This window comes from Mauremys mutica, chromosome 19 (assembly GCF_020497125.1).
Source record: "Mauremys mutica isolate MM-2020 ecotype Southern chromosome 19, ASM2049712v1, whole genome shotgun sequence".
Lineage (NCBI taxonomy): Eukaryota > Metazoa > Chordata > Testudines > Geoemydidae > Mauremys > Mauremys mutica.
This window is the reverse complement of record NC_059090.1, coordinates 2,535,360-2,559,650: the sequence shown is the minus strand read 5'-3', so window position 1 is coordinate 2,559,650 and position 24,291 is coordinate 2,535,360. Positions and strand designations below refer to the sequence as shown.

At 50.1% G+C, this 24,291-nt stretch overlaps 1 protein-coding gene across 3 annotated transcripts in view; it reads left to right on the top strand.

Moving 5' to 3' along the window:
* Nucleotides 1-24,291, top strand: part of MTMR4 (myotubularin related protein 4) — a 107,493-nt gene that overhangs the window by 30,557 nt on the left and 52,645 nt on the right. For all 3 annotated transcript variants that reach the window (XM_044993755.1, XM_044993757.1, XM_044993756.1), the window contains one exon: nt 7,710-7,791. In XM_044993755.1, coding sequence (XP_044849690.1) covers nt 7,786-7,791 — 6 coding nt within the window. In that variant the 5' untranslated portion in view covers nt 7,710-7,785. The remainder of the gene's footprint in view (nt 1-7,709; nt 7,792-24,291) is intronic.

Genomic DNA, 24,291 nt, shown 5'->3' with positions numbered 1-24,291 from the left:
CTGTGTCAGATCCTGCAGAAATTATGAGCTGTATGCTATTCACAGGGGGTGCGCATGCAACAACCCCACCTGTTGATTCCGTTCTTCCCCCAGCCTTCCTGGGCTACTGTAGCATTGTCCCTCCACTTGTGTGATGAAGTAATAAAGAATGCAGGAATAAGACACACTGACTTGTTAGTGAGAAATGAGTGGAAGGCAGCCTCCAGCTGCTATGATAGTCCAGACAGGACAGTAAGGAGTGTGGAGCAGAGGAGCCCAGCATCCCTCTGCTAGTCCAGGGGCAATTGAATCTTTTTTTTACACATGAAGGGTGGGGGCTGACAGAGCTCAGCCCGCTGTTGCTATGACAACGATGGTTATCAGCCATACTGTACCATCTACCAGGAAAAATTAGGGCCAGGCACCCTTGATCGACCTCACCGATGCTAATATGCATGGTTACCAGTCCTTTTGCACTGCCCCATATGCCAATAGGCTGATGACGAGGACAGATACCAGTCATTTTGTACCATCAGCCACCCATGGCGGGGGGGAGCAAGGATGTTGGTGTTGAGTGCTGCAGCATCGGGTCTATCTGCAGCATTCAGTAAAGATAGGGTGACATGCTAAAGAGTCAAGAGAGGATTGTTTTCCCTTTCACTTCTGGGGGTGCGTGGGGGGGTGCGTAAATTGCCGAGCTATGCCCTGACCCACCGCGGACACTGTGTTTGACCCTAGAAGCATTTGGAGCTCAGCCAAGAATGCAAATACTTTTCGGAGACTGCGGGGACTGTGGGATAGCTTGAGTCCTCCAGTCCATGAGCGTCCATTTGATTCCTTGGCTTTCCGTTACGTTTGTCATGCAGCAGTGCGCTGAGCCCCTGCAATGGCGTCTGTCTGGAGATTTTTTTTTAAAATGATTTTGAATTTCGTCTTCTGTAACGGAGCGCTGATAGAACAGATTTGCCTGCCCTTACAGCGATCACGTCCACATCGTCCATGCGGGAGCTCTTTCTTTATTTTGATTTTTAACTGCATCACCACACATGCTGATCGGAGCGCCACGCTGGGCAAACAGGAAATATTCAAAAGTTTGCGGGGCTTTTCCTGTCTACCTGGCCACTGCATCCGAGTTCAGATTGCTGTCCAGAGCGGTCAGTGGTGCACTGTGGGATACCGCCCGGAGGCCAATACCGTCGATCTGCGGCCACACTAACCCCAATCCGATATGGCAATACCGATATTAGCGCTACTCCTCTCGTTAGGGAGGAGTACAGAAACCGGTTTAAAGAGCCCTTTATACCGATATAAAGGGCCTCTTAGTGTGGACGGGTGTGGCGTTAAATCGGTTTTACGCTCCTAAAACCGGTTTAAACGCCTAGTATAGACCAGGCTTTAGAGTGAGTATAAGGTCCCTTTGTACAGCTAGTGTGGTGTAATGGGCCTCAGTGTAACTGAGAATTGGGTCTGGAAGCTAATTCAGAATGCAGCAGCCCACGTAAGAGGGACAGGCTGATCTAAGCACATACCCCAATGCAGAGTGCTCCCTATCTACTGCAGGACTTTAACCCAATCTGTGTGCTTGTCTTTGAGGCCTTTAATGGGGTAGCAATGAACAGGCTTTCTCTCTCCACACCATTGCAGCAGCTGTAATCAGCAGGGAAGGGATGCTGAATTTTAGAAGTCTCCCAGGTAAAACATGTGGGGCCTTTTTGGGCGCTGTGTAAATGTGGATCATGAGAAACCTGATTGTCAGAAAAGATGAGGATGTCATTCAGATAAATGACTACATAGAGATCTAACATATCCCTGAAGATGTTGTTTATGAAGTGCTGGAATGTTGCTGGGGCATTGCACAGGCCGAACAGAGTGACCAGGTACTATCCATATTGTGTATGGAAGGCGGTTTGCCACTAATCTCCCTTTCTAATCCAGACCAAATTGTAGGCCCCACAAAGGTCCAGTTTAGTAAAAACTTTTGTGGAGTGGAGCCTGTCAAAAAGCTCATTGAGGAGGAAAGGGTATCAATTTGAATTGTGATTCTATTTCACACCCAGTAGTCAACACAAGGTAACGATCCGTGGTGGCTTTTTTTTTTTTTTTTTTTTAACCAAGAAAATTGGTACCCAGCTGGAGGCATGGAAGGCTGGAGCTTGATGGGACAGTTGTAGCTGTGAAGGGGTGGCAAAATGTTTGTGTTCTTTTTGTTGAACACAGCAAAATTCTTGTATTTAATCAGTAACGTAGAGGCAGTGGATGGGGTCGCAGAGGGTAAGGAGACTCCTTGGGGATTAAACGACTCAGACTCAGAATCTCTAGTATGAGGTAAAATGAACTATAAGGGGTTCCCAGTCTAAGGTCTCTACAGTTGGTTTTCAGGAGACAGAATTGTCAGCAATGTGGGAAGCCGAAATGTATTGTGCCTGCCCACCAACAAATGCAGAGGCTTGCCAGGCCGTCTACTCGGCAGCCTCCTCCGCCTGGGTCAACTGGGTCAAGAGCTCTGGGCTGGTGGTCAGGGATGGGTGGCAGATGAGCTCCCTCCCACTTGCGCTTCAGGCCATCCGGTGGAGCGTGGGTCCGCTGCTCTGTCTCAGCGTTTACCTTTTTGCAACGCATCCGTCTCAGCCAGAAAACTGGTACGGTTTAATGGGCAGGGTGACGGAGCGGCTACTCTGGTGCCGCTCCCTCCGAGGGAGGGCACTGGTGCTTAATCAACTAGTCCTGTCCATGCTCTGGTACTGACTCAACACCCTGGTCCCGGCCCCGGGCTTCCTGGCCCACCTCTGGACGGCGATTCTTGAGTTCTTTTGGCCAGGACTGCACTGGGTCTGTGCAGGGGCCCTCCACCTGCCCCTGGAGGAGGGAGGACAGGGCCTGAAGTGCCTACGCACTCAAGTCCACGTCTTCCGCCTCCAGGCCCTGCAGAGGCTCCTGTATGGTGCGGGTAGTCCGGCGTGGAGAGCACTGGCGCACCCCTTCCTGCGCCGCTTCCGAGGGCTCCGATACGATCGGCAGCTCCTTTATCTCGAGCCGATGGGTCTTCCGCGAGACCTCTCCAGGCTGCCGGTCTTCTACCAGGACCTCCTCCGGACCTGGAATCTGTTCTTTGCGACCAGGTCCATGGCAGCCACTGAGGGAGCAGATCTCCTCGCGGAGCCCCTGCTACACAACCCCCAGCTCCGTGTGCAGGTGGCAAAGTCCCCCTGGTGCGCCAGAGGTTGGTCCTGGGAGAAGTCATCAGGGTTGGAGACCTCCTGGGCTACGGCCGGGGAGACTAGGTGGATCCCCTGACGCTCGCTCAGCGCATGGGGCCTCCTACTCCCCAGCGCGTACTTCAGGAGGTGAGGGCTGCTTTGCTGCCCACTGCTCGGGCCTACCTCGACCGGGTCCTGCGAGAGGGCACACCCCGCCCACCCTCGACCCCATGCCCTCCAGACCTTTTCATCGGGCCCCTGCCCCGTGGACCCAACTGGCCCCTTCACCGTGAGCCAGCTGCACGATCTACAGTCGGTCTGCTTCCAGACTGTGCCAAGGAAACATCTATGTACGTCGTGCTCCACACCCTTTGCTTCCTCACCCTCACGTCCCGCCCCGACACAAGGTGGCGGAACCTCCTGCCACTTCTAGAGGGTGAGGAGCCCCGGTGGGCCAGCCTATACTCTGCTCTGGTCCCAAGGCCCACCGGGGATATCAGCTGGCGGATCCTTCATGGGGCCGTGAGCACAGGCGTGTACTTGGCGCGGTTTACCCCTGTCCTGGACACCTGCCCCTTCTGCGGCATGAGGGAGACCCTGGCGCACATTTACTTGGAGTGCACCAGGCTGCAGCCCCTATTCCATCTCCTCACAAATATTTTGTTAAGATTTTGGTTGCACTTTTCCCCTCACCTTTTTATTGATGCACTCTCTGTCTGTGGCCCCACAAAGTCCCGGGACCTCCTGGTCAACCTCCTCCTGGCCCTGTCTAAAACTGCCATCTATAAAACCAGGGAGAGGAGATTGGCCGATGGGGTCTCCTGTGACTGGGTCCTTTTTCCGATCCTCTGTCCATTCACGCATCTGGGCAGAGTTCCTCTGGGCGGCGTCCGCTGGCTCCCTTGATGCCTTCGAGGAGCAGTGGGCGCTGTCTGGGGTTCTCTGCTCGGTGTCCCCGTCAGGTTCCCTTTGTTTGACCCTTTGACCTCACTCCCGTCCCTGTTATCTCATTAGTTGTCCCTCGGAATTATTTGGTTTCCAGGCCCTGTGGATCCTCCCCTTAGGCTCAGGGGAGAGTCCTTTAGCAGTGAGCAGGCTCTGCCCGCCCACTTCCTGGTTCCCAGTAGGAACAAATGCAGAGGTAGTGAGTCCAGAGCATGCTGAGAACTACTGGAAAGTGTGGAGCTCAGATAAATCCATACTGGAGAGTCTCTTGGTGATCCTGCAATCCAGTGCTTAATTTGCCTGGGAATTCTAGGCTTGCTGCATCAGTTATGAATGTAAAAAAACTGTTAGCCCCAGCACCTCTTGCATTACAAATTAAGCATTGGTGCGATCTGGTGGATAACCAGTCTTGATGAAAGGTGCAAGCTGTCAATAGACTCCACCAAGACCAGAGAGTCCTTGCGTTGGGTGGGGATCTGATGTACTTGTGCAAAGTCCTGATTCATGAAATTGTCTGAGGTACCTGAATCCACCAGTACCTCCAGATGGAGGGCTCTGAGATGGAGGGCTGTTGGACTTGCAGAGGGAGATGGAGATGTCGGGACCTGCTCGGTTGTTGCCGGCAGATAGGTGCTGATGCTGGGTACTGAGGAGAGGTGGAGAGCACCACCCCAGACCCCCCTATCAGGGGCTGGTGTTTGCCATTCCCTGATAACAGTGCAGATTGGACCTTAGCAGGGGAGCCCAACGTGGAATGTCCTGGTCTTCCACAGTAATAGGCATAGCCCCAATGCAGCTTTCTCTTTGCATCAGAGAGGTCAAGCTGCAGGGGGGTCAGGCTGTGAGGAAGACACTGAGGGTTGGTGGGCCAGAGATGGCAGGACTGCGGGGAGTCGGGAAACCGACCTTTCCTGGCAGCATTCCATCAGGCATTTGTCAGCCTTTATGCAAGGTCAATCAAGGCATCCAGACTGGGTGGGAAGTCCAATTGTACCAGCTCATCTTGATTGTGAGACAGGTTGTGGATTCCTAACATTACTGCCCATTGGGAAATGCATTTTAGTTAGCTACTGACCACTTAGCACTCTAGTTGAAGGCACTGAAGAAGACCAACCCTCAAATTATGCATTGGCATGTGTCACTGCCACCCTATAAGTTCCAGCTCAACCACTGAGCCGGAAAAGCTTAGCATAGTGCCAGTTTTTTCTCCCATGATGGGTTACTCTGATTCACACCCTCTCCCTCAGGACTGGGGTAGGGGTGACAGGTATATAAACCTGCTCTGGTGACCTAGAGCTGCTGTGGGCAGGGCTGCCCCTGCCTCTCCAGCCCTGCGAGTCATCTCGGGGTGGAATAAGGGTTGAAAAGCAGGAAATTCCAGGTAGTTGGTGGGCAGCCCTGCGGGAGAGCAGACATAAGAACGGCCATACTGGGTCAGACCACAGGTCCATCTAGCCCATTATCCTGTCTTCTGACAGTGGCCAGTGCCAGGTGCCCTAGAGGGAATGAACAGAACAAGTAATCATCAAGTGATCCATCCCATTGCCCATTCCCAGCTTCTGGCAAACAGAGGCTAGCGCTACAGCTCCCAAGAGGAACCCCAGGAGAGCTACAGAGAACTAGCCTTCCAAAAGGCCACTCACTGATTCCCCATGCCTACAAGGGGACGGCATACTATGATATACCAACAGCAGGAGAGGCTTGGTGCATCTGGGACTATGCTAAGAAGGACTTTGAGAGTGGGAGCCAGGGCCTTCCCCTACCCCTAAACTCAGACTGTTGAGCTTAATGTAGTATTGAGGGGACTCCTGTTTGTGTGGAGTGGTTTAGTGGTGGTTAGACAGCAGGAGGTGTCGGTCAGTTACCCGAAAATTGTGACAGCTGCTCTGTCACTTCTCCATGAGTGTTAGTCCTGTTTTCGTACCAGATCCAGTTACCTTTTCCTAAAAGTCCTCTAACTTCAAATGATGCCGTATGCCGTTTTCATTCTATATTACACATGAGAAAACTCTGTTAAAGGAGCGTTTTAAAGTTGTGAAGTCAAGGCTCACAAGTTAAAAAATGGTAGAATAAAGGCTGCCTGTGTGACTTGAATTGACTCCTTTGTATGATACAGCCTTTTAACTACTTGATCACACCCTATTTTTCCCCTCTGGATTCTCCCCTCCTCCCTACCAGCTCTTTGTCTGATCTGTCATTCCCCCTGCCCATGTTCCCTTTCCTCCCAGTCTTTTTTCCTGCCCTGCCCCTTTTCCCAGTCTCTTTGTCCGGCCATTCCCAGTTCTCCCTGCATGCCCTGTCTCCTTATCAGATCTGTCTGTCCTCCTCCGCAGCTCCCAATCTCCTTGCCCAGCTAGTCCTCGTTCTCATGGGCTGGCCAAGGAATCAGTTTCCCTAGGGAGGACCAGGAAGACTACTGGAGTAGTCCTGTTCTCCCCTGCCCTCCAGCACCATTTCATTTTCCCTCTAGGATGCCCCCTCCTTCTGGCTTGCTTTTATTTCTCCATGTTCTACCTGGCAGCTGGGAGCAGCTTCCACCTCTTCACTCTGAGTCTCCTGGCTGACTAGGCAGGCTTGACCCTCTATTTTTATGCTGGGACTGTTCTCATGAATTCTCTTGCACTGCAAAGGCTCTGTCAAGTCTGGAGCCTTCCCTTTGGGCATCTTGGGCAACCAGAGATGACATACCCCTTGAGTACTAGCTCGTGCATGCTCATGTCACCTTGCATGCTCAGTTTAGGTTTCTGATCTTGAACCAATCTTCAAAGAGTAAAATATCCTTTCCAGATCCAGTGACTTTCCATTTATCTGGATAATGCTCTCTCTCCATTCAAGGTTTTGAAAAGCCAGAGTTGAAGTGTCTCAGTGGTAATGCCTCAGTCACTGGGCACTGGCCTCAGTGTTGTTGCTGTTCATGAAGTTAGAGGCCAAATCTTTTAAGCGACTGGGGACTTTGCTTGCCTAACGAGACACCTCCAGGAGGCCTGGTGTTCAGATGCAGGAGCTCAGCACTTTCCAGAGTTCAAACCCTTTTTATGGTGTCCCAAGTTTGGCACCCAAAATCACATATTGCTCTTGAAAATCATGGCCTGGGTGTTTCAGATGTTCATGCCGGGACATTTCAGTGTTCTTGTGATTATTTTCTGCTCATAAACCTGTCTAACCAAGGCTGCTGCTCTTTTCTGCTGGCTGCCCAGAAGTTGGAGCAGCCCTCAGTGAAAAGAAAGGGAGCAGGTAGGGACCTGCCCTGCCCATCTCTCCATTGGGGAATGGACAGAGTTCTTCTGCCCAGTGTATCAGGGAGGGAACATTCATTCTCCTGGGAACACTGGGAAGCAGTTCGCCCTTGAGATGGGTGCCACAGTGAGAGGCTGGTTGCCCTGGCAGAGGGCACTTCTGTTAGTGGTGGCCCTGCGGAGATGAAGATGAAACCAAATAGCGAGGTTAATGGTCACAGGTGTATAGGTGTTGTGCTCTTGGTAACCTTACATATGCTAATCCTTTTCTGGGCATGCGTTGTGTGCACCCTGCCGTACCATTACCGTCTGCCTACAGCCTCTATACTGGTTTCTTTTCTTTTTGCTATAGGTGAGTCTGGAGGAAGATAGAGAGAGGGAGAAAACCATCTGGATTTGAACTGTGAGATCTGGACCCAAGCCTTGTAATGATGGTGAGTACTTTCTCTAGTCTCTCTGTCTCTGCCTTTTGTTCATCTCTCTCTCTCTACTTTCTTCAGAGCTTTACCCTCTCTCCCTGTAGTAACTGGAAACTCCAGAGTCCATGCACCTACCTTCTGCATTTTAGAAACAGCCAGCATGGCTGCATCTGAGATGTTCCAAGCTGTGGCAATAGCATCTGAAGTAGGAACCAAACTTCTGGGGAATGGAGAATGAATTAAGTAGAAGAAAGGGATCGGAACAAGTGTGTGCCATTGCTTGATGGCACCTAAGTGAGAAGATCGTGTTGTCTGGCAGCAGTTGTGTGCTAGCCCAGGCCTCTGGGCACTAGAATTTTCCCACCTTCAACACTGGAGGGCCCTGGGATCCAAGAATTATGCAAGAGGCCCCTTGGCTCTTATTACAGACCTGGGAGTGGATAGTTAGGTTGCTATGTTGCTTTGAGGAGTGATGATGTGACTTAAAAGAACTTAAAAGTTGGTTTCCTCATCATCTGAGATTATATCATGGTGAGAGGACTTCCCTGGCCATACGATTCCAGGTAGAAGAAGGATGCTAGCCCTAACAAATAAAAGGGAAGTTGATTATATTTTTCAGTTCAAAAAGAAAAAAAAATGAGCATCCAAACTCTAAACCCAGACTGTAGGGAAGCTTATATGCAAAAAGAGGGGTGTGTATGTGTGTGCACCCCCATCTGTGAGAGAGGCTGGACATGTATCAGAGCAGAAGTGTCTGTAGGGAGTCTGTGTCTGAGAGCTCTGTGGGTATGTCTACACAGCCGGCAACAGCGAGCCTCCTAGCCTCGGTTGAAAGACTTGGGATGCAGGACTCACGCTAGTGCCCTAAAACTAGCTGTGTAGATGGTGCTTTGAAGTTGTGGCTCGGCTGGAGCTTGGGCTTTGTAGCCTAGGGGGAGAGAGAGGTGGGCTTCTGAGCCCAAGCTGCAGCACAAAGCACTGTCTGTACAGCTACTTTTAGAGAGCTAACGTGAGCCCTGCTAGCCTAAGTCTGTCAGCCTGGTCTGGGAGGTTTCTTGCCATGGGCTGAGTAGCCATACTCTGTGTGAGAGACAGCTTATTGATTTTAAAGGAAAATATCATTCCAGGTGAACTGGATCAGTTTTTGGTCAATGACAAAAATAATTATTCAAGGGCAGATGGTAAGATTGATTTTAGGAGAGTATACGGTTCAGCACCTCTTGGAAACCTCACTGATTCATTTGCTTGGAAATTTGCACCATCACATGTGTTGAAAACTGACTCATGGAAGTAAACAATGCATCGAGGAGCAATGCATCGAGTTGGAGGAAGTGTCCTCTGGGTACCATGGCGGTTGGTGTTCAGTCTAGTCCGGTTAAAATCTTCATGAAAAGAAATAGGTAGTTTTAATTCCAGCAGTTTAGGGCGTGGTTGTGGATCTCTTGCTCAAGCTGGTGAGCAGTTACTCACATGAGTTGCTCCACTGAAGTCAATGGGGTTGCTTTTCTGAGTAACTGCTCAAAAATATGAATAAGGCTCTTCAGTCTGGCCCTTATCTAGGTAAGGAACTGTTTAGTAGGGGTAACGTTTTCAAAAGTGACTTTGACACTAAGGAGTCTAAGTCCCATTGACTTTCAATGAGACTCCAATATTGCTTTTGAAAATAGTACTCTAGATCAGGGATTCTCAAACTGGGGGTCGGGATCCCTCAGCAGGTCGTGAGGTTATTGCATGGGGAGGGTTGTGAGCTGTCAGCCTCCACCCCAATTCCCGCTTTGCTTCCAGCATTTATAATGGTGTTAAATAGATAAAAAAGTGTTTTTCATTTATAAGGGGGGTCACACTCAGAGGCTTGCTGTGTGAAAAGGGGTCACCAGTACACAAGTTTGAGACCCACTGGTCTAGGTAGGGATTCTAACAGTGGAACCCGAATTTTCTGCTGTAGTTAAAATAGAAAAATGATTTCTTTTGTTGCCCCCAGTTTTCACATGATCACAACGAAGTGTGGTATGTAACCTATTATTTAAATCAGATTCTGTACCAGATAATTGGAGGATAGCTAATATGTCACCAATTTTTAAAACAGGCTCCAGAGGCGATCCCGGCAATTGCAGGCCAGTAAGCCTAACTTCAGAACCAGGCAAACTGGTTGAAACTAGAGTAAAGAATAGAATTGTCAGACATATAGATGAACACAATTTGTTAGGGAAGAGTCAACATAGCTTTTGTAAAGGGAAATCATGCTTCACCAGTCTATTAGAATTCTTTGGGGCGGGGTCAACATACATGTGGACAAGGGTGATCCAATGGATATAGTATCAGAGGGGTAGCCGTGTTAGTCTGGTTCTGTAGAAGCAGCAAAGAATCCTGTGGCACCTTATAGACTAACAGACGTCTGTTAGTCTATAAGGTGCCACAGGATTCTTTGCTGCTTCCAATGGATATAGTGTACTTTAGACTTTCAGAAAGCTTTCAATAAGGTCCTTCACCAAAGGCTCTTAAGCAAATTAAGCTGTCATGGGATAAGAGGGAAGGTCCTCTCATGGCTTAGTAACTGGTTATAAGACAGGAAACAAAGGGTAAGAATAAATGGAGAGAGGTAAATAGTGGTGTCCCCCAGGGGTCTGTCCTGGGATCATTGCTGTTCAACACATTCATAAATGATCTGGAAAAAGGGGTAAATAGTGAGATGGCAAAATTTGCAGATGATACAGAACTACTCAAGATAGTTAAGTCCAAAGCAGACTGCCAAGTGTTACAAAGGGACCTCATTAAACTGGGTGACTGGGCAACAAAATGGCACATGAAAATCATTGTTGATAAATGCACAGTAATGCACATTGGAAAACCATAATCCCAGCTATACTAAATGAGCTGTTACCACTCAAGAAAGAGATCTTGGAGTCACTGTGGATAGTTCTCTGAAAACATCCACTCAATGTGCAGTGGCAGTCAAAAAAGCTAATAAAGTTAGGAATCATTAGGAAAGAGATAAATAAGACAGAAAATATCATAATGCCTCTATATAAATCAGGGGTTCTCAAATTGGGGGTCACAAGGTTATTACATGTGGGGGGTCGTGAGCTGTCAGCCTCCACCCCCAAACCCTGCTTTGCCTCCAGCATTTATAATGGTGTTAAATACAAAAAAAGTGTTTTTAATTTATAAGGGGGGGTGGGTTGCAGCATAGGTTTGCTGTGTGAAAGAGGTCACCAATACAAAAGTTTGAGAAACACTGATCTAAATCCATAATATGCCCACACCTTGAATACTGTGTGCAGTTTTGGTCACCCTATCTGACAAAAGATATTGGAAAAGATACGCAAAAGGTCAACAAAAATGATTAGGGGTATGGAACAGTTTCCATACAAGGTGAAATTAATAAGACTGGGACTTTGAAGCTTGGAAAAGATATCACTGAATGGGGATATGATAGAGGTCTATAAAATTGTGACTGGTGTGGAGAAAGTGAATAAGGAAGCGTTATCTACCCCTTCACATAAGAACCAGGGGTCACCCAATGAAACTAATAGGCAGCAGGTTTAAAACAAACAAAAGGAAGAACTTCTTCACACAATGTACAGTCAACCTGTGGAATTCATTGCTGGGGATGTTGTGAAGACCAAAAGTAATACCGGATTAAAAATAGAATTAGATAAGTTCCTGGAGGATAAGTCCATCAATGACTATTAGCTAAGATGATCAGGGATTCATCTCTATGCTCTGAGTGTATCTAGCCTCTGTTTGCCAGAAGCTGGGAATGGACGACAGGAGATGGATCACTCAATGATTGTCTGTTCTGTTCATTCCCTCTGAAGCACCTGGCACTGGCCACTGTTGGAAGACGGGATACTGGGCTAGATGGACCTTATGTTTTATAAGACCTGTAGCTTTTGTGCTGAAATGTTTGGTCTCTATCAAAAACCAGATTGTCTAATTTATTTTGCTTTGGTTTATTTTAAGAAGGTTTGCACCAAATCCCCTCAGTTATTTTTTCAAAGTATCTGATACTTTTCCTGCATAAGAAAATTGGACACCATTATTTGGAGGAGTTATTTATAAAATGATTGAACTTTTGAAATTTCAAAACAACTTTAAAATCAAGGTTAACATTTGAACATATGGCTTTTTGCCCACACCATAGGGAATGTTGTCAGTAACATGTAAGGTGTTCATGGAACTATGGATATGTGTGCATCTACAGCTATTTGATGCAGTAGCGAATTGCTGTTTAAAATGCAATTGACAAGTTGTGCTGGTAAACGCCACAAGCCGTAAGGCTCCAGAGCACTACCACTGATTGACTCTGGTGACGAATCCAGCAGAGTTTGTTAATTGGAAGCTGAATAGCCTTTCTAGCAAGGTGATTGAGCTTTACAGGTAGACCTTGTTAGAAGTAAAACCAAAGTAACTGCAGACCTACTAGCTTATGAACTTTGTTAGCAAAACCTGTGGCAGTGAGTTCTGAATAACACCAGATAGTTCTTCTACTCCTTTAAAAATCTTTTTAGAAAAATCTGCAAAAATTGTAGTGCGCAGATTCCACAATTGCAGGAAATCAGGTCTTCTCCACCAATGCACCGGAGCAAGGCTGGGGGAGAGACTAGACCCATGTTGGGCAGCTCTCAATCCCCATCGGCCTTGCGGCCTCCAACTCAAGTTGAGCGGAATAGCCCGGCCCACTCCGAGCTGACTTCCCTGGACGCCAGTGGCCACAGTCAGGTGTCCTCCACGCCAGAGGCCCTGCAGGCAGCTTGAGATGTTGTGTCTCTACCAGGACTGGTCTCACCGACGTCAGCAGCTCCCTGGTCCAGAGGCAAGCCACCACTTGGACCCCCGCAGTCGCTGCCTGGACGGTACCACTCTCATTCGAGGGAATTTTCCTGACGCTGTTTTCTGCACAGTGACCATCCCATGCGCAGGCCGCACCTGTCCCCGTCGACCTCCACCAGGTTGTCTGGCTGGGTGCTGGGCAGCAGGGGTTCCAGGCACCGCTCCACCTCGAGGGAATGTAGACCTCGCTATGAGTGCGTGCCCCTCCAAGACCAGGACAGACAGCACTGGAGGTCGTTATCTCCGAGAAGCTATCATAGCCCCTCATGGTATGGACGTCGACGCTGTTCCTGCTCTTCATCACATTCAAGGTCCCCACCATGGCACCGCTCCCGCAGCCCCAGGCGTTGATAGCCGGCACCCCGCCATCGCAGATCCACCCATCGGCGACATTTGCAGAGCAGCTGCTACAGACGGTACTCCTGCTCCTCCATGCCAGGATCACGGTCTCGGGTTCAGCACCGCTCACGTTGCCGTCACTCGTCTCCGTCCCGGGATGGTGGTAGATCGTATGCCAGCCCGGCCTCCCTTCCAAGTTGACAGTCGGTGGGCCAGGCAAGTCAGGCAGGGCAGTCCGGTTCGACGGTGCCACAGCAGGTGCAGTGGCACCGGGCTCCCTGGCCAGCACCATGGTACAAATGGGCCCCGGTGGTGGCTCGCTCGGTGGCCAGAGCCTCGGAAAAACCTTTGGCCTCCCTCTCTCAACCTCCCAGAAAAGGGTCAGCGGGAGCGCTCATCCCCAGTCCCGCACTTAGAAGGGGACCAAGTGGTGGGACCTGCAGCACCGGTGGGGACGCAGAGCACCACACCCCCATCCTCATCCTCCCCCAATGAGGCAATCACAGCTCCTCCTCCTCCTGTCCCACCGGAGGACACGAAAGCCCATGAGGAACTGTTGAAAAGGCTGGCATCGAGCCTCAGCCTACAAGCTGAGGAGGTGGAGGAACCCTTGGACTCCCTCTTCAATGTCCTCTCGGCTACAGCACCGGCCAGGGTGGCGCTCCACTCCATGAAGGGGTGGCAAAGATCTCAAACACCCTGTGGCAACCCCTGGCTTCCTTGCCCCCGGTCTCTAAGAGGGCAGAATGAAAGTATTTCGTGCCCGCCAAGGGGCATGAGTATCTGTATACCCACCCCACCCCCAACTCTCTAGTGGTCAAGGCGGTCACCCATAGGGAGCATCAGGGTCAACCAGCTCCTACTCCTAAGAATAAGGACTCGAGGAGACTAGGTTTATTCGGTATAAAGGTTTATTCGTCCTTGAGCTTCCAACTGAGGGTGGCAAACCACCAAGCCCTGCTGGGCAGGTATGACTTCAATTTGTGGGGCTCGATGCCCAAATTTGTGGACTCCCTCCAGTAGCGTGATAAGAAAGAGTTCAAGGCCCTGATTGAGGAGGGCACAGCTGCCAGCAGGGCGTCTCTTCAGGCAGCCTTGGACACTGGATATGGCTGCACGGTCTATGGCCTCCACGTGTCCATGAGGAGAGCCTCGTGGCTCCCGCTGTCTGGGTTGTCCAGCGAGGCACAGAACTCCTTGCAGGACCTTCCGTTTGATGGCAAGGCCCTGGTTGTGGAACAAACAGACATGAAATTACATGGTCTTAAGGACTCCCACGTGACATTAAAGACCCTTGGTCTCTATGTCCCGGCCCCGGCCAGGACCAAATTCAAGCTGCAGTAGGCTCCCAGTGAGGCCACCCACTCCAGATAGGAGCCCCTTTATAAAAAATCAAGGGACTATAAAAAGCACCCACAAAGGCAGTCCTGGCCTGCGCCCCAGCCAGGGCCCTCTAAGGGCAAGCAGGCAGGTAAGCGCCAGTTTTGATGGGATGCCCGGGGACGACTTACCAGTTTGTATCAGGGATCCACCCGACTTTCCCTTCTCCAACCGCCTATGTACTTTTCTCCCAGAGTGGTTGCGGCTGACCTCGGACGGGTGGGTCCTCAGCACCATCTCCCGGGGCTATACCCTCCAGTTTCTTGCTACCCCACTTACCCACCCTCATTCCCTGACACTCTTCAGGGACCCCTCTCACAAGGGCTTACCCGAGTAGGTGGTGCGGTGGCTCCTTCACTTAGGAGCAGTGGAGGTGGTGCCGGCGGAGTTCAAATACAAGGGGTACTACTCCTGTTATTTCCTTATCCCGAAGGCGAAAGGAGACAGGAGACATTGCAAACCATCTACATCATAGGTTACAATTCCCACCTTCTCTCACAGATGAAAGGATGCAAAAAAAGGGAGCTGTAAATTTAAAGTCAGTAAAATCAGGAAATGAAAAATGTAAAGCTCTCTTGGAGCAACGCTAACTCTGCTGCATTGCACTTACGCAATAGTTTGGGTTCCTAATGTGGCTGTTAAATGTATTGTACAGTCTTGGGGGAAACCTAGTTTCTCCATAGATAAGATTGACACAAGCTTTCTATTAGAAGTATGATTTTTACATTTGCACCTATATAGTCCTGAATATCAGCAAAACTAAACCAAGCCACTTCAATTTTCACAAGTCATCTTAGGCTAGGGCAGATTTTTTTCTGGAAAACTTTACTCTAAACAATATGTTTGAGAGGGGAGGTTTCTTAAAAGGTCTTTCACTTTCTGTAGCGGGTGGGTTTTTTTTTTTTGCCGGGGCGGGGGCTCATCATATCCCAAAATAAAATCTCCAAGTTTTCTGCTGAAGCCTCATGTCATCCTTGACCTTCATGCAGGACTGAAGGGAATTTAGTTTTTCCTTTAACCTCAGCGAACTTAGAAAACAATTTTCATAATCTCTTCCCGAGTCTGAACTCAGGCATCAGTGGTAAATCGTTGTGAATGTTGCAGCTTACCAGAAGGGCAGCCTCCACCCATGCAACGTGCTGATAAAGAAACTTCCTCCTCCATTAGTGCAACCAGCAGGGCCCCCAAAAGCTTTCAGAGGAAGGTAAAAAATGACTTGCCATTGGCCCCCTGGCTTGCACAAATGCAGGAGCATGGACTTCCTGTTGGGCTGGTCACCTGGGGGAGGCTAGTCTGGTGGGTGGGAGCGTGGGACAGCTGAAGAACTTCCCAGGGCTTGGTCCTTCCCCTTGAGTACTGAAAGAGGCTCTATGCCTCTGCCCAGTGCCCTGAGCTGCTGGCTGCAGTCCCATACCTCATTTGTGCAGCAGGCTCAGTGCCTGTTCCTTTCTCCCTGGCTTTCTACTGCTTGTTCCACCTGGCCTATGGACCCTTGGCCAGCAGCATGGGAATGGGGGCATGGAGTCTTTGCCAAAGGCCTGGTGCCAGTCCCACTGTCCTCTTTGCCACACACGTCCTCTGTAACTAGCTGTCGGGTCCGGAGTGTGGGCTGCCTGGCCAAGGGATTAGCACTGGGTGTGGGCTGGGGCCAAGAACAAATGACTGGGAATCAGGCTGGGTTGGAACTTTGAGATCAGAAGTCAGAGACAAATCGGAGGCAGAGGCGGCTCCAGGCCCCAGCACGCCAAGCGCGTGCTTGCGGCGGCATGCCGCGGGGGGCGCTGTGCCGGTCGCCGGGAGGGCAGCAGGCGGCACCGGTGGATCTCCCACAGGCGTCCCTGCGGAGGGTCCGCTGGTCCCGCGGCTTTGGTGGAGCATCCGCAGGCACGCCTGCGGGAGGTCCACTGGAGCCGCGGGACCGGCGGACCCTCCGCAGGCTCGTCTGCGGGAGGTCCACCGGAGCCGCGGGACCGGCAGAGCGCTCCCCCGCGGCATGCTGCCGTGCTTGGGGCAGCAAAATGGCTAGAGCCGCCCCTGATCGGAGGGCAGGGATCAAGAGTCAGTCACCAAGAGTCAGGCTGAGTCGTGATACCAGGAGGTGAGGATCAGAAATCAGGAGTAAGTAAACACCAGACCAGTGGTCCGAGGCAGGGTGAGGCCCAGTTGTATGGACAACTTTCGGTTTCCTCCACTGGCTTAAATAGGCACTGTGGCCCAATCAGAGTATATGGGTCAGTGCTTGGGCCCCAGCTGGGTTTCATGGACCCTGTGAGCTGCCAGGTGGAGAATTGGAGTGTGGTGGCTCCCAGAAACCCCACAGACCTGGGTTCAAGACCCAAAGGGTCTGACATTGTCTCCATGAAACTGACGCCTGGCTAGGAGTTTTACATTGCAGTGTAAAACTCTTAAGGTTTAAGGAGCATTTTAACTGTGATAACTTTATCATGTTTTGGTTTCTACATATTTTAATTTGCAGCCTTAATGTAGCATCAACTCAGGTTTCTGCAGTGAATTTTCTTATTTGCTCACAGAAAATAAATCCTGTGGCACGAGGAGGCTGTGCTGAGCTCCACAGGTCAATGGCCAGCCCACACAGCCTAATGTGATACTGCCACAGCCCCGCCAGGCTGTGGCAGCCATATTGGTGTGGGCCCAAGGGATATGCACTTCAAACAGCCAGCTACATATCTGCAAGGGCTAGGCATTGAATTTTCATCCCTTATAACTGTGGAAGGTTAAATCTGTTTTTGGGTCTGCCTGGTGACTTTTCCTGTTGAAGGTTCTGGCCCCGCCTAAGAACTGTGACCTGTTAAAGTGAAAACACTGGTCCTCACACTTTTCATGCTCTAAATTTTTGTGTGTACTCTCATCATTGAAAAATAGCTGAATAGATTTATCTGTAACTTTAAAACTCAGCACTTGTCCTGTGCCTGTACATAGTGAGTTTCAGTGGAAAAGGAGATTATGAGCAGGTGAAAATGGGTTATAATGAAAATGCCTGGACCCATATAGTGCTAGCAGCAACACAAATTAGAATAGTAAAGGTAAGCATCATTACAGGAGATGGCAGATTGGATATTGAAGTCCGCATCGGAATAGCAAGTATGAAAGAGTCTTCCCTTAACAATCTAGAGCTAGTATAAACAACATGCTCATGCATCCTCAGATGAGACTAAATTGGGAGGAATTTCAAACAGCAGTGAGGAAAGAAAAATACAAACGGATGTGGAGGAAGTAGGAATGTGGCCACAAAGTAACAAAATGAGATTGGAACAAACCTTTCTGAGGGAAAATAATCCAAACCATACAAAATCAATGGGAGGGAAGTAAGCTAGAAAGCAGTAATGCTGAAAGAAACCAGCTGTAGAGGTATTGGGGATAGTAAATCAGATAGGAGTTTGAATGTAACAGTACCTGCAGAGTGATCGTGTCTCAGAGCAGGTAGATGGCAAATCCCTCTTTGCATGGTTCTAATGAGACTGGACCAGGAGCATTATATTCAATTATATTAGCTTTGTGCTCATTTTTACTCGAGCATGGTGAGGGGAGCTCAGAGAGGGGCAGCAACAATGATCAAAGGGCTGGAGAGTTTTAATCTCTTTCAAATTCAAAGTGCTAACTATGTCTATTTTAACCAAGCAACCATTAGGAAGTAGGACACAAGTTTACAAATATCTAAAGTCTGTGAACAGGGAGAGAGAATTATTTAGTCCAACACAAGGAGTAATGGGATGAAATTAAGAAAGGGACAGTTTAGGTAGAATGTCAGGAAAACTTTCCTACCCATGAGATCAAAGAAATGGCAGAATCTCCCAAGGGAATTGGAGGAAGCCCTCCTGGTTGGTCTATTATCACTTCCATTTCAGGGTTTAATAGTGGCTCAATCCTGCAGCCTGTACTCTCACAAAATTGGCAATGATTTCAGTGCCTTGCAGGTTCAGGTGCTTGGAGAGCATACATAGAGCATGCTCCTGCATTGGCCCTGAGAGACAGAACGATCTAAGAAGTCTGCTGCCTCTAATTCTCCGATTATGGAGCTGCATTAGCTAGTGGCTCTATTAGTCATGCATGCAACCATTGTCCTATTAGAAACCCTATATTGTGCTCTGCTGTAACATTACCAAGCATCCTCCCCTGGTCTGAAACCCGGTGCACTTTGTGAGGCCAGAGGAGAATTTCTTGCCAAGCTTGAAGAAAATGAATCCAGCCATTTTGTAGCTAGAGAAGTAAAAATACACCTTTGTTAGAAACTCATAAATATTTTATACTTTTCTGTACCCCTTACTGCGAAACTGGTTTCAAGGCTGCAAACTCTAAAGACCCAACATGCTTTGTAAACTAGGGCAGAGATGAGATTGAGGCAAAAATATATCAGCTTGAATAAATATGCACCATTTTCTCAAAGTTACTAATTGATTCTGCATGAAGAGAAGTTTTTCCTGATGGAGTGCATGGCATGAGTGAATGTTCTTGATGTCCTGAGGCAATGCTCAGCATAGTCGCTATTTGGGCAGGGGGCTGGAGAGAATCTTGGTTCCTTTCTCCGATGCTCATACATCATTATTATTATACACCGTTGTTAGGAGGGGCGCCACTCTGGATGGCATCCCACATGGCTTAGAGATGCCGCAGGGACCAGGCAAAGGCCTGGGACGTTGTCTGAGTGACTTGTTTTGTTTTTGGTAACTCCTGAAAAACATGCTTTTCAGAAAACTTCCCTGACCCAAAGCATCCAGTAAGCAAATGTCATTGATTGAAAAGCTTGACTGAGCCTAAAGGCTGGTGGTTTGGCCTGCCATGCATGGGCCTTTTTGGCCAGTTGTGGGGAACACCCAGAGAGATGCAGTGCCCCCAGGCCTGGAGACCATACGTCCCACTTTTAATAGGATAGTCTTGGTTTCATATGGTGTCCTGAGAACTTTTTTGGGACACCAGACATGGCCTGTTCTTTCCTTTCATCAGTCAAAATGTTTGTGTTTTTTCTAACTACAGAAAGTGGTAGAATTAGAATCATAGAATCTCAGGGTTGGAAGGGACCTCAGGAGGTATCTAGTCCAACCCCAACTAAATCATCCCAGCCAGGGCTTTGTCAAGCCTGATCTTAAAAACCTCTAAGGAAGGAGATTCCACCACCTCCCTAGGGAACCCATTCCAGTGCTTCTCCACCCTCCTAGTGAAAAAGTTTTTCCTAATATCCAACCTAGACCTCCCGCACTGCAACTTGAGACTCCTTGTTCTGTCATCTGCTACCACTGAGAACAGCCTAGATTCATCCTCTTTGGAACCCCCTTTCAGGTAGTTGGAACCAGCTATCAAATCCCCACTCACTCTTCTCTTCTGCAGACTAAACAATCCCAGTTCCCTCAGCCTCTCCTCATAAGTCATGTGCTTCATCCCCCTAATCATTTTTGTTACCCTCTGCTGGACTCTTTTTCCAATTTATCCACATTCTTGTAGTGTGAGGCTCAAAACTGGACACAGTAACTCCAAATGAGGCCTCACCAATGTCAAATAGAGGGGAATGATCACGTTCCTCGATCTCCTGGCAATGCCCCTACTTATACAGCCCAAAATGCCGTTAGCCTTCTTGGCAATAAGGGCACACTGCTGACTCGTATCCAGCTTCTCGTCCAATGTAACCCCTAGGTCCTTTTCTGCAGAACTGCTGCCTAGCCATTCGGTCCCTAGTCCGTAGCGGTGCATGGGATTCTTCTGTCCTAAATGCAGGACTCTGCACTTGTCCTTGTTGAATCTCATCAGATTTCTTTTGGCCCAATTCTCTAATTTATCTAGGTCCCTCTGTATCCTGTCCCTACCCTTCAGTGTATCTACCACTGCTCCCAGTTTAGTGTCATCTGCAAACTTGCTGAGGGTGCAATCCACACCATCCTCCAGATCATTAATGAAGATATTGAACAAAACCGGCCCCAGGAACAACCCTTGCGGCCCTTCACTTGATAACGGCTGCCAACTAGACACAGAGCCATTGATCACTACCCATTGAGCGACATAAATTACAGGAAAAAGTCCAGTGGCACCAAGCGTTCATGGTGCTGACCAGTATCTGCAGTGAATGAGTACAGTCACTACCAAAGCTGTGCTGCTGCTCAGAGTAAATGTTAGGGATGTGTTCATCTTTCATGGTAAACTCATTTAGACACTAAGTATTGAAAACACCCTTCCTCAGAGAGAGTCGTATACCTGCCTCACTCTCTAAACGTTTTAGTCCTCTACCATCTGCATGTAAACCTACTGAATGATGTGCAAACTTTTGGACATAGTCTTTTTTTAAAAACTCTTGACAGGTGGCTCATTTAGTAACCTTAGGGTAGGGCCTGTAGCACTACAGTTAGAACAGCCTGCAAATCTGGTCCCAACACAATTGCCCCTTGATCCGGTTACAGTCTAGTGTAGCATGGCCCTTAAACCACCCCCATGGAGACACATCCAAGACTTTAGTCCGGCTACAGAAAACCATCAAGTCTCTGTGTTACCAGCTGGAGGTGTCTTTGTAGTAGCCTTGGGGATGGACAGCTGTGAAGTGTGAGCAGATGCACTGCTGTGGACATGTTTGTAGCACAGCTAGGCCCAAGTGTCTAATCCTGACAGTGAAAGGGCTCTTCTGTGCTGGAAATTTGCCCGACGTGGTATGTTGTGATTGGCCTGGGCTCGTGCAGTGTCACTCAAACGCCACCTCTTGGTTGTCTAGGTTTCTCCTTTTTTGTCTAAACAGAGAGGATTCCTTCTTCAGTTGCGTCGGGGTTTCTTTACCCCGTCATTCATCTCGTCATATGCCAGTTACCTCAGAGGAGTGGTCCCTGACCGTTAGCTCAGGGTGCAGCCAAAAGCATGCTTGCCTTGGACAGAGAAGGCCTGAAGGCCCAGCCTGCTACTTCCTGCTGGTCCAAAGCCCTGGATGTTCTCCAGCGCGTTAGGGGGCTGTTGATGCCTGAACAGAACAAGGTGCTGGGAAGGTCAGGCTGTTTGGGCAGTGGGCAATGGAGAGCAGCTGGTGATGGAAACCCAGTTGAGACTTTATCTTGTGAACGTTCTCAGTGTGGCTTTTGGCAGGCACTAACTCTGGATCTTTAATTTGGACTTTGGGAAGATTTCTGCCTTTCCCTAGCTCTTGAGGTGATGGTAGAGGCAATGCTCGGGGCGCAGCACTGGCCTGTGAGAGCGAAGAGGCTTCCGTTCCGCAGGCTTGTCTGCACTGGAGATATTTTCTGAACGTTTCCCACTGTTGCTATTGCTTACCCAGGGCAGCTGCATTGGGGTTGGCAGCATTAGGAGCCCTGGCATAGGCAAGGCTCTGACAGCCGTTTTAAACAGTAAGTTTAACGCTGTTCAGACGGGCTGATTGATACAGCGTGAAAAGTGCTGGCAGCCACGGGAGCCTTGTCTGCACTAGGGCTTCCAGCTGTGCTAACACCAGGGCAGTGGCCCCCGGGCTAGCTACATTTTGACCCTAGTGTAGATAAGGCCCATGGGGCAGTGCCCCCCAAGTGCTCTGTGCCCCCCAAGTGCTCTGTGCTCTCCCTGGGCAGGGCAGTGGCCATCGAGGGTGTGTACTTGTGAGCTCCCTGGCAAGAGGAAGCAGTAGGCTGTAGGGTGAGAGAGGACAGCCCCTTTGTCCCCTCCGCCTGATCAGGCAGAGTTTATCTGCTGGGTGGTGAAGGCTGTGAGCACTGGTGAGTTGCAGTTCAGGGAGCTTTGGGATCCAGTTGCTGTGGTTCTGTGGAACTGAGTATCCCAAAGCAGCAAGCTTGGAGCTGGAGCCAGGCCCTGTGGTCCCTCCTGGGGGAGGAGGGGCTCAGGGTGAGCGCACAAAGCGAGCTGCTTGCTATTGTTCCTGCACATTCCTGCACACGCTGTCTGGGTAGCAGGCTGTGTGGCAGGTGCCTCTGGGGGCGTGCTGCAGGCCAGGACTGCATTTCCCAGCAGGCTCCTCTCACTCAGCTTGCAGCTCAGTTTGAAGGGGGGATGTGTCAGCAGAATCCTAGCTCTGCGTGTGGCGGTGGGGAGGGGGTGAATCCTTCTGGCCGGTTTGCTGGTGTCTCCATTTTCCATGCAGTCTGTCAAGGAGGCACTCAGATGGCAGGGTCTGCTCTGCTTCCTTAGGAGGTAGGTGGAGTCTCTCCATCCTCCCTCCCCCACCTCCATTGTCAGCGGCAGCAGTGGCAGCAGGCACACCTGCTGTAGTCGCTTGCAGCAGGGATGCTCCTGCCCTCTTTCGAGGGATGGGCAGGCTGTACTAATCGGGTGTGATTGTGTGAGAGTCGCTGCCGGCAGCAGCAAAGGACCAGAGAAGGGCGATGCTGCTTGTGTGCGCCCAGCCCAGCCGTCACCTCTGGAAATGAACATGAGTCTGCCGGGCCGCAGTTCCTGCTCCATGCTCAACTGCTTTGTAAGTGCCTTCTCTTCTCCTCCCTGTTGTCTGCTAAGTGTCTGCATGCAGGGCTGCAGGCCAGGTTTCCTCTCCAGCGCCTGTCGGGAGGCAGGGAAGGGGCAGCCGTCCCAGGCGCAGCCTGTCCTTGAGTTGAGCGTCCTGCAGATCCTCGCTCACCTCCCTGCTTTGGACCTGCCTGGGCTCGACATGCTGCCCTCGCTGTGCCCCAGCTGCTTTTTCTTGGGGGAAGGAATCTTCCATCCCACTGATTCCACGTGCTCCTGGGAGAAGCCCTGGACCCTGCTAGTCCTGCAGCGATTGCTTGCAGTTTCCCAGGGCCACAGTTCTAACTAGCCCATAGCTGTGAGTTGGCCAGGGAGGCCAGACTGAGTGTGCTGTGCTGCGCAGACTCCTAGCCAGCCCCTGTCTGCAGCTGGAAAATTACAGTATGACAGCAGCAGGCACCGGGGGGAATCCCTGAGTACCCACCCTGCCTGATGCTGCCTGGGGAGGGGATCCCAGAGCGCCCCTGGCCCCAATGCATAATGCTGGGTGGGAAGGAAATGAGGAGACACGGCTGGCTGAAGCTCTGTTTAGTTCTGTTCCAGGGGCTGCTCCCACCCCTCGCCCGGCATTACTTAGTAGGCTGCATAGTGATGTCTGGTGTGCAGTCCAGGTACCCACTTCTGGGGGGTGGCACACTGCAGCCACCTGGCCATAGGCCTTGCTCACTGTCTGTCCCCTGGAGTGACACCGCTACTGCCTTGCCTTTGTGCTTTCCTGCTTCATCACTACTTGGCTAGCAGCGAGTGAAGCTGGGTGGGAGCTGACTGCTGGCTTGCAGGGCTCTTGCTCCAAGCCATTGCTGTTCCCCTGGAGACTCTCCAGGGAGCTTGCTCCTCTTCATTACTGGTGACCAGTAGAGGCAGAAGCCTGTGGAAGTCTCCCTGTTATCTACATGCAGGCACCTGCAACGTGGCTGGTCACTAGGGAATTACAGTGAGTTGGCTTCCGGCCTGGAGTGATGCTGTGTTTCTATAGTGACTGAAAGGGAAGTTTCATAGACTTTAAGACCAGAGGGGGCAAGTGGATCATCTAGTAGGCCATGAAGTTTCATCCAGTGACCTCTGTATAGAGCCCAAAGTCTTAAAATAGACCAAAGCGTTTCAGTCCCCAGGAGATTAAACTCTGCGTACAGGCGGCGAACAGGAGAGATGAGTTGCTACTGATGGCCACAACCCCTGCAATGACAGGGAGCTGATTAGGTGAGACGTGCCCAGCTGGTCCCAGAAGGTGAGCCAGACCCCGTGCTGCAGAGGAAGGTGAAAAAAATCCCCAAGATCCCTGCTAATCTGGCATGGGAGGTGAGGGGGAATTCCTTTCCAACCCCAGGTCTGGTGATCAGTTGGGCTCTGAGCATGTGACCAAGACACACTAGCCTGGCAGCTAGAAAGGATTCCCTGTATCACCTCAGAGCACTGGTCCAGCCTGCCTGGTGTCCCATCTCCAGTTGCGGAGAATCACTGATGCTTCCGAGGAAGGCAAAAAAAATCCCAGATATGTGTAGCCAATTG